At 52.1% G+C, this 10,222-nt stretch overlaps 1 protein-coding gene across 1 annotated transcript; it reads right to left on the bottom strand.

The window, feature by feature from the left end:
* Positions 1-1,104: 1,104 nt before the first annotated feature.
* BHLHE40 (basic helix-loop-helix family member e40) lies at positions 1,105-6,607 on the bottom strand. Its single transcript, XM_057422865.1, has 6 exons — positions 6,550-6,607; positions 5,781-5,841; positions 5,605-5,674; positions 5,378-5,485; positions 4,692-4,815; positions 1,105-3,671 (listed from the first exon to the last, which is right to left on the bottom strand). Exons 1-6 carry the CDS (start codon positions 6,605-6,607, stop codon positions 2,812-2,814), a joined length of 1,281 nt encoding a protein of 426 aa, XP_057278848.1. The 3' UTR covers positions 1,105-2,811.
* Positions 6,608-10,222: the final 3,615 nt, after the last annotated feature.

Genomic DNA, 10,222 nt, shown 5'->3' with positions numbered 1-10,222 from the left:
GCACTGTCCCAGCCTGGCATTTAACCGCACGCCACAGTTCGTGATTCATCTGCGTTGTGAAAACCTGAAATATCCTGCAGAAGTGCCCATGCCCCATCCACACGTACACAGCACCGCCGGGAAACCGAGTCCTCCCACCCATCCCTCATGGGCCAGAGCCATGCTGCGCCCATCCTTTGCCTCTGGGGAGAGGTTTGGGGTCATCATCACTCTGTGCAGAAGCCAGAAAATGTCCATCATTGCTGGAGAGTCTGGGCAGGAGCCTGTCAGTGGTCAGATCTGTACCATATCCCCTGTGCCTATTCTATAGGCACATATTCTATAGGTACCTATATCCCCCATGCAGCAGCATAAGAGGCACCAGGCATCTCACCACTGCCTGCAGCACCAGCAAAACCGTCATGGGAGCACATGGGAGCAGCGTGCCGGGGTGCTCAGGGGGTGGCATGGGTTCCTAGCTGGCAGAGGTAGGACCCAGCTCAGCAGCAGCACTGTGGCCATCCCTCCCAGCCAAACAGGGCCATCACGGAAGCCACTGGGGCTTTCGCCAACTGAGACAACGCAGGCAGAGCAGGGCACCCCTGATCCCTGCCAGCCAGGACCGCCATGCACCAGGATCCCCTCTGCCCCTCGGGGAGGGTGGGCACCATCCCTATCCTGCAGCACGGAGGCTTTGCGAAGCTCCACTGCAGGTCTGAGGAACCCTGGCAAAGCAAACCCACTGTTCATGGAAAGTCCATCCATCCTTCCTTCCTCCAGACAGTGGGCGAAGCCTGTAAGGAAGATGCAGCCTCTACAGTGAGGGGCTGCCTTCTCCTCACTCCCCACAGAGCTTGGGGAGGATGAGCCGTAAGACCAGGCCCAGTGAGTGCAAAGTGGAATAAGGAGAAAGCAGAGAAGCCAGCCAGGCTCCCCTGGCACCTCCCGCAGACTGGGAAGGCAAAAAATCCCTGAGGATGCCAAGGGAGTTAAATAAATAACCCTGGGGACATGGGTAATGGGACCCTGCAGGAGCTGTCAGGGGAGCGAGGAGATCACCGAGTGCTGGACCAGACCACATGGAATGACCCTGCACAAACACTGAAAAGCACAGGAGGCAAACCCTTATCTTCCACAGGAAAAGAATTATTTTATTAAGCATTTTTAAACAACTACTTAACATTTACTCAAGATAAAAATATGTACAATAGCCCACCTTGAAGGCGGCTCCAATATATAAACACTGTACCTCTCCCTAGAGAAAAACAAATTCTTCTCTTCAGAAAAAAGACAACCCAGAAACAAGAATACATTCATATTTATCACTTCTTTATGCTCAAGTAGTTATACAAATAATAGACATCTGAAACATTTTACCTTTTAATATATTTATATAATATATATATTTATAACAGGATTTTACAAATAAAGGCAACAACTGTATACCAAATAAAACAGAAAAAACAATGACAAAATAAACGTCAGAACACAATCTGCAATCAAGCATAGTGCATCTCAACAGCTGGTGCAATGGGAGGGCAAAATGAAAATCCATACAACAGGGTTTCTGGACACAAGTTCTCCAAACCAGGAAGAAAAACCGAAAACCAAACCAAAACCCAACCCCAGCACTGCTTTTTGCAGCGAAGTTCTTTTGTGAATTAAAAAGGAAGCCAAAATGGACATAATGTTCCTCTGCGGAGAAAGACCCTCGCAGTTTAACGGGACAAGTGTCAACACCCTCACCCTCTTTCTTTAATACAGTAACGTGGGCCAGGGTTTGCCAAGGAGACTAAGGAATTTAGATGCTCAAACCCCACTGGGATTAGACTCCTTTGAAAATCCCAGCCTTTTCATTGTCCAAAGGCACTGACAGGGGCACGTTCAGCAGGCATCGTGCTGCTGACCCCGGCTGAATTGCTCCCTCTTGCATGAAGCTCTTGACTCGCCCCGGTCGGGAAGCAGCTGCTCACAGGCTGGGCCCCTGCTGACAGGGCTCATTAAACCATCCTGATTTCCAACACAGACCCGGTGGAACTGTACAGCAGCGAGAGAGGCCTGGAGTCAGGTGCAACAAGCCAAGTGATCCTTGGGGTATTTTCTCCCCTACCCGGCCCAAACTAGCAGCTCCAGTTACAGGAAGGGGCGTGTGTTAATTTATTTATTAGATGTACGCCATGTAAAGCTTCCAAGCAGCATCTACCTTTTATTTCTTTAAAAAAAATAATATATATATATATATATATCAGCCAAAGGTGTGGAGAAAACCCGTCTTAAGTCTACCTGACTGTGCATGACCAAGCGGTGTCCACTGCTCCTGTGCTTTTGGTGACATTGCCACCACCACTGCACCAACTGTGCCAGTCACTTGGGCACTGATGACTGCTGGGGCACCAAATCAGTTCAGCTCAGACTGCCAGCAGTGGGGCTGCTGCCTTAAAAGCCTTTTCATGAGAAGTACCGTGTTTTTATATTCACAGACCCTAAACCCAAGTCTGCCTAATGGAATATTTCTTCACAGCTTTGCAATATAGTCGCAGCTGACCAAGTCAACTGTTGTTTTATAGATGTGGAGAGGGAAGAAGGTAAGGGGTAAAGCACAAACCCCTTCTTTTTCTGTATTTCTCCTGGAAGTAGTTCTGAATTGCTAACCTGGGCGCATCCTTCATCCTCCTCCAAGCTACCTGACAAGTCAGAGAGAAGGGGATTTAGCTTCCTACGTGCAGTGAACCTCATCCCCACACCTCAGTCCAGCCAATATAGAAAAGTGAAAGTCTCAAACTAAACCAAAACAAAACAAAAACCAACTTAAACAAAAACGTCACACTGCGCTTAGTCTTTGGTTTCCAAGTTCAAAGGAGGAATCTGCTTCAAAGCTTGAAGCAAAGCCGAGGAGTCGATAGGAGAATGGGCTGGTATGGGAGAAGGGAGTCTCTGGGGCATCAGCAGAGGTGGGGAGATTTTATCGGGGTTCATGAACCCCGTAAGTGCTGCGGCAGAGGCTGGGAGGCTGGGGTACAAGACAGGTACTGACGCTGGGTACCAGCACTTCTCCAGCATGGGCAGATAGGCTGTTGCCGATGGTGGGATCAAATAGAAAGGCAGGCACAAGGGAGGCTGGTGAGCATGAGGCCCCAGGAAGCTGCTGGAAGAGCCCATCATGTCGCTGCCAAAAGGGCCCTCGTCCTCTGGTGACTCCAGCCTGCTCCTTTTGGCCGGCGGGTCCTCAGTCTCTTGCTTAATAGAGCTTATTCTCTCCTGCACAGCGTACTTGAGTTCGGTATCCTTTCTGAAATACTGCTGTTCGGATTTGGAGTCACTTTTCTCCAGCTCTCCCCCGTACCCGCTGTCCGTGTCCGTGTCGCTGCCGCTCTGCTCCCCGCTGGAGTGGGCAAATGTCCTCTGGATCACAGGCACGCAGTTTTTCCCGTGTCCCTCCGCCACTGTGGCCAAGGAGACGGGCTTCTCTTTCAAGTCCACCATTTTAGGAGGGATGTCTCCGGACTTGCGGCCGGCTCCGCCCTGCAGCACCTCGGAGGCCATTCGGTGCAGATGGCTGACCAGCTGGGACGACTTCAGGTCCTTGCCGTTCTCGTGCTTTGCCAGGTATTGCAGCATTTCCTTGGCACACATCTGGAAACCGGATCGAAACATTTCCTGGCTGGAATCGAGGTTTCTTGATGACAGGTCACCTGAGGAAACATTAACAGAAATAAATTAAAAATTAACAACGTGCTAAATAGCCCCATTACCATCTTCAAGGTGGGCTGGAGGCAGGATTGAACTTCGTCTACAGCACGGCTAGAGAGGGGAACTTGACGGTCAGCCTGAACTCTGCACGCATTCCCCTGATTCCCTCTACATTTTTATCTGAGCATCCGTCTGCTTTTCCATAGTAACTTTAAATTTAGTTTTGAGCTCTGCATTTACCACCTATGCCACCATCAACAGGTGCTGGAGCACAGAGCACAAGAGTGAGTCAAGCTGGTGTGTCCTCTGGGAAACACCCTGGGGAAGGCAGAGCGCACCTCGCCCTTCACCTCCAGGCACAGAGCTCCTGGGGCACATCTACCCACTGGCAGCTCCCTAACCTGGGGTGATTTTGCATCAGCTGAAAGCTCTATTGCACTCCCTGTGGCTGCCGGAGCAGTGGAAGGCCCTTCAGAAAAACTACATTTTACTTTATCAGATTCACGTGAATGCCACATGTGAAAACAGGAGGAGGAAGTGCATCTAAAGCATGATAAGCTGATGCACTGGGTCCCCTCTTTGCCTGCTGACCACAGACTAGCTCATTTATAAAGACAGACACCTAAGAAAGGTGTGCATAAGAAGCTATTTGTGTGTATGTTCAGAAAACAAACCCGAGTTTGATCCAAAGCTCGTGAACTCAAACAGAAAGATCTGAATGGCTTCGGAGAGAACCTCACAGCAAACCTGGGCTTTAAATGAAACTAATTAAAATCCAATTTATTTTCAAAACAGCTCCACACGGCACTCACTCTACACTGACCCTACTGAGAAACGCACCTTTTGCACCTTTTTTTTGCCAAAGCCATAAGCCAAGGAAGAGAAAATGATGGCGATTAAAGGCAAGAACTCCTGCCTCCTCCCTGCTGAGGGATGAAGTGTCACAACTGCATTTCAAAGACTCTGGGAGAAAGTCCATCAAGCACACGCAGGTTCTCACACGATATAATTTGAATACTCACCCGCTTGTAAACCATTCTGCAAAGCAATGATTTTCTGCTGCTGCTGCTCGATGAGATTGGTTAGTGCTTTCACATGCTTCAAGGTGAGCTCGAGAACCACAGCCTTCTCCAAGTGACCCAGAGTCTGAAAGCAAAGGGACAGGTTGGTGAGTGCTGTGGGGCTGGCCACACGCGCAGCAGCCTGACAGGGCTGTTAGTGCTTCCCCGGTGACAGAGGGAGGACCGACACAGGCTGGGTTTTTTGGGCTCAAGGGCAGTGCCTTGATCCTGAACAGTACAGGACTATGGAGGATGATATTCCATGAAAATAAGTTAAAAAGCTGCCTCTAGAAAAGGCTGTCACGGAATCCTATGCGTGTTTTCAGACTGGCCACACAGCTCAAAGGGAAGTCTCACATTTATCTGTTCCGCTGCCCTGCTGGCATCACGGTATCAGCAGAGGGACCCAGCTGGGGAGCCCAGCCCCGCAGGAACCTGCCACCACAGGAACCCACTCGAAGGCTCCACTACAGGGAAAGTTTGGGATGGGTTCACAGCCCGGCGAGGGGGAGCGGCACCACGGGGCACCCGACACAACGGGCAACGAAAAAGAGGACAGGAAAGCAAGTTAAACCCAAACGCCGGGCAATGACCCAGCCGCGGGAGAACCTGGCGGGCGCCCTGTCCCCGTCCCTGCTCCCGCGTACCGTCAGCTTGAGGTGCTCCGGCAGCAGGTCTTTCAGCTGGGCGATGCACTCGTTAATCCGGTCGCGCCTCTTCTTCTCTATCAGCCGGTGCGGCAGCTTGTAGGTCTCCTGCAAAGCCGGCGGGAGCGGGTCAGAGCGCCCATCGCTCCCGCCTCGATGGGGTCCCCCCGTTGTCCGCCCCCCCCCGAGCCCTCCCGGGGCGATCCGCCGCACAGCCCCCAAGATACCTTGTTGTCCTCGCTCCTCTTTAACCCCCTCCTGGGCTTGTAAACTTGGTACATGTGCGCGAAGTCCAGCCTGCACGGGCGAAACGAAAGCACCGATATTAGCCCCGTTCCGCGGGGGGCCGCGGCGGGGCCGCCGCTCCTCCTTCTCCTCCCCCCTAGCTCCCGCCGCCGCTTACCCCGGCATGTCGCCGCTCTCCAGGGCGGGCAGCTTGCCCAGGCAGCCCGGCGGGGGCTGCGCTGTTAAACACCCACCTCCCCCCCCCCCCCCCCCCCCCCCCAGCCCATGAACACAGACACGAGTTACAGCTGCAGCCCCAGAACTTTGGAAACATAGGGGGAACAACCGGGAGTCGCTCAAGAAATGGTTATAGGCAAGCGGCAGCATCGCACGGAGAAGTTGAGGACTTCCCATGCTTTTGCGAAGCATCTGTGATTCCTGCGTGCCGGCTGCTGCGAGACGTGGAGCGCTGTGGTGGTTACAACAGCGTGTGTCTGCCAAAGCAACCCCCTCCCTGCAAGGGCTGTGGTCATTTTCCCCACGGAAGGAACGCTGAACAAGTAGAGGCAAGCTCACCAGATAAATGGTGCGTTTACCAAGATAAGGTAATAGCAGAGCTCCAGCATAGAGCCTCTGCTATCGCCTGCAGAGCCATGGCTGCTCCACGCCCGGAGGAATCTGAGGTCAGGAGATACTGTGTGAGAGCACAGGGAGATTTTACACGGGCGATGGAGACAGGCATTTTAAGGCTCGATGCCATCTAAAGGTGCGTGTCGGTGCCAGGAGGAATCCTCGGGAAAGTCGTTGCCTCGCAGAAACCCACTAGCCACAAATGTAAGGTTTCTAAACCCTAAAAACCTCTTTGCAAGATCCCAGCTGCCTCTCCAGCATAACCAACATAGCAGGGACACAGAGTTCCCAGAAAGCCAGTGCTTTGGCTGTCCCACTGGATGCGGTCTCCTCGGTATCTGTGTCTGAGCCTGCAAACCTGGCGATTATGGCCATGATCCGCTCATGGGCCCCAAGGCTCCACTGCAGAGCCAGCTTGCCACAAGGAGAGGGCTCACAGGCTGACATGGAGCACCGAGTACAAATGATCACAGTGCTGGGCTGTGGACTTCCCAAAGCAAAGACTGTCTTTCATACAGGTGCTGGACAAACCCAGCAATAACTATCAGGAAAAATGGAAGTGATGTGTTTGTCCTTTTCCTTCAGTTCGGTAACCAGCGCTAGGAGCAGGGTCTGAATCAGATGGTTCCTTCTCTCTCTGCCCTGAAGGCCCAAGCTGTTACTTTCCAAACAAAGGGTGAAAAAAACCCATACAATTTTTAACCTGTCCCATCACTGACCCTCTGTCCAAGGCACCAGAAATAATTAGAGCTTGCTGCAGCTGATTGCTGATGAAAAATGAAGTGCGGGGCCAACCTGCTCTGCATTTGAAGTTCAGACTTCAAGTGTACGTGGACAGCTTCATGCCCATGGATTGCCTGACTCCTGCATGCTCTTTCAGATATTCGGTGCATTCCTGCAGTGGGTGGTGAGCTACAGATCAGGGTCAGAGGTAATCCCCAATTATTTAGCCCTTTTACTGTTCCCATGCTTGCCAAACAATTCTCCGTATCAGGATTTGCTCATGACCTTAAGGGATGTTGCCAAGGGTTTAGGAGTCCCCCTAAAAAGAGGATCCAAATGAAGTTATTACATTCTTGCGTATCAAGTTAGATTGCTGGAGAGTTGAATTACATTTTCCTGGGGATCAGTTTTCATAAGCTGGGGCTGATGCAATCATCAATTCGCCTTCTGGACTGTGTTTGCCGAATTATTTGTACGTGGAGGGTTCCTTTACAATGCACAATTAGGGCAACAGCAAAACGTTTTAAAAGGCTTTATTTTCTAAAGCCATTCACGGAGCAGCACATCTCCTGAGAGCTTCTTTCACAAGGGCTGAGAGTCACAGGACAGCGGCAGCTTGTGTCCAAGTGGGATTTGCAGTTATTTACAGGCGCAGTCAGGGGTGAGGGTTTGGGGTTGGGTTCTCTGAAGGTGTGCTGAAGGTAGCTGGAGGCTCAAGCCCCAGGACCTGCCCCTTCCCCGGGACTGTCCCCTTCTGATCACAGCAATTTGAGGGGGAAACACTCCGAAAATCCCTGGCACCGACATCTGATCGAAGCCTATGTGGGCAGCGCCGGGAGTTAACAGATGGGTTGCGGATTCAAGCTTACGATAAGGTTACTGAGGGTGGTTTTGTTTTAAAATGTCTCTTACTTAATATATCCATGAAGGCCAGGCATGTGCCTGTGGCCTGTAATCAAATCGCTGACTCTCCTCTCCCTCATTTCCAGCAACCCTGTGTCAGGTTACTGGCACCGGAGGTGAAAGAACAGCCATGTCTTGGCCCAGCAGCCAGGGCTGGATGCTGAGGCTGGGCCGTGCAGGAGGTGCTGCACGGATGCGGTCAGCCCTCAGCATCTGACAGACGGCCTTGAGGCCTCAGCAATTAAAACCCATTACTTTTTGCAGAAGGAAAAGTTTCTGCTGGAGCCAAACTGTCCCTAGGACAGCTGGGTGCACAGCAAACGTGGTGGCTGTCCGTCTGAGACGGGCAGACCTCCAGGCACGGCACCAGCCTCTGGGATGGATGTGAAAGCACTCGGTGGGCAGCATGGTGATGTCAGCTACATGGGATGGCACAAATCAAACACCCACTGCCTTCCTGCAGCCCAAGGTCTGTGGCACTGCAGCAGCTTGGGCGGTGCAGGATGTATAAAGCCAGGAGAGCCCAGGGTGAGCAGCTCGCGTCTCACTTCCCGACCACAATGTCTAAGGCATCCGAAGGACAGCCTGCACCCACCAGCTGAAGGCAGGGTCCCAAAAGGGGCAATGTGGGACATAACAGTGTAGGAGGAGCAGTCTGACACCCACCAGGGCTCCACCTCCTCCTCCTGGGAGCCTGCAGGTAGTTGCAGAAGCTCAGATTGTGAAGAAGCTGAAAACTGGTGGTTTCAGTTGCATGTGTGACTCACTATCTCAATAGCACAGCTGGCCACGCTCGCTGCCACGATGAAAGGAGTCGTCCGCAAGCTAGATTAAGTCGAGATTTAATATTGCAAGTATGTACACCCATCGCTGGTTAATTACATTGGTTTAGGCTGCCATGGATGCTGCTTGGATAAAACACTGGGAAAACCTATCGAGAGCTGTTGTCTCTGTGGAGTCCTGGGCAAGCGAAGGGCCCTCCCTCCGGCACTGCCCTGGATCGCTGCCGGGCACGTGAGAGCTGCGGGTATGATGCTGGCACCGCTCAGTGAAACTTGCCTGAGGACTATTCAAATGAAAGCCATTCCCCTCTTTGAGCAGAGATGTTTGCCAGCACCCAGCGCAGCAGTGGGAGGAATATGTAGGTGGAAACTGTTTGGAAGTGGCAGCATTTGTGGACATTAATAAGAGACTTTAGCCCACTTTGATACTGTGTTTAATAAAACATGCCGGCTTCCCGGTGACATCCTGCCCTGCCTCTCGCCGCCAGCCAAGCCCAGGCAGCCAAGGAGCTCACGCTGTTTAACCAGTTCCCCTCCAGCTGGTTGCACCATCTCGTGAGAAAGAACTCCAGGCGTGCACACCCGTGCACACCCCTGCGGGCTGCAGCCTCTCCCGCACCGCTGGCTGACCCTGCCGGCAGGAGCACAGCCCTCAGCCTCTGTCTGCACATGGTATAAGGCATCCCCGAGGTGATGTCTCCCTGCTCTCTCTGCAGAGCTCAGGTGGCGATGGCGAGGGGTTACCCATGGCCTGAGAGAGGCACAGAGCCAGCTGAGGGCAGGACAGCGGGGCTGCCAGCCCATCCTGCTCAGAGCTGTTTCTCCTGTGAGTGACAGAGTTGTCTGGTGGATGCTTTGCACAATGGTATCTGATCACATTCCTCGTTCTGCCTAACATCAAACAGTGAGTCAGCGATGAAGCCTCATCAGATGTCTCTCTGCTTCGGCTTTCATATCTGAAAAGCAGAAAGGACGGTGTTCTGCAAGTATGCAAAGCAAAGAAAGTAGGGTGCCTTTAGGTCTATGACTTAGAAAATACCACAGCTTTTAACAACAGCGTAACTTAGTTTTTGCTGGCATCAACGTCCCCCAGCGGGAATCAGCACCACTGGGGTGTTCAGTGTAGGGAGATTTTGTTCCTTCTGGGAGATGCAGGTAACAACAGCTACAGGGCCAAACTACATTACATCTGAGTAAATACTAACATAAAAAGTATCCTGGACTTGCTAACTGGATTAAAAAAATTACACCCCCCCTACAAACAATAATAAAATGAAGCCAGAACAGGCAAAAGAAGAGATCAGGAGTATGTTCCTCCTACAGTTCATCTCGGGACATGGATGAGTTAAACCTTGTCCTCTGAACCTCAAGCCTCTTGGACAAGGTCTGTGTGATCTACATGCTCATGTTGTATAAGGCGCCAGTTGATCAGGTCGGGGGGACTCAGTTCAAACCGTAAATATCATTAAGCAGCAGAGCAAAGGCTGTTTGTCAGGGCTGGTGGCAGAGGTGAAGAGCTCAGCAGCTCAGCCTGGGAAGCAGGCTGGGACAAAACAGGGCAGGCGGCTCAGTCAGTGCCATG

This window comes from Pezoporus wallicus, unplaced genomic scaffold (assembly GCF_028554395.1).
Source record: "Pezoporus wallicus isolate ANWC-B61680 ecotype Strahan unplaced genomic scaffold, APGP_CSIRO_Pwel_v1 contig_7073, whole genome shotgun sequence".
Taxonomy (NCBI): Eukaryota; Metazoa; Chordata; class Aves; order Psittaciformes; family Psittacidae; genus Pezoporus; species Pezoporus wallicus.
The sequence above is the reverse complement of the archived record's forward strand: the minus strand, read 5'-3'. Positions and strand labels throughout refer to the sequence as shown.

Coding starts and splice junctions, on each gene's coding strand:
- BHLHE40 (XM_057422865.1), bottom strand. CDS start 6,607: ATGGCCATAATCGCCAGGTTTGCAGGCTCAGACACAGATACCGAGGAG. Junction 5,675..5,780: donor GAGAGCGGCGACATGCCGGG/GTAAGCGGCGGC, acceptor TCGCCCGTGCAG/GCTGGACTTCGCGCACATGT. Junction 3,672..4,691: donor GCAGAATGGTTTACAAGCGG/GTGAGTATTCAA, acceptor ATGTTTCCTCAG/GTGACCTGTCATCAAGAAAC.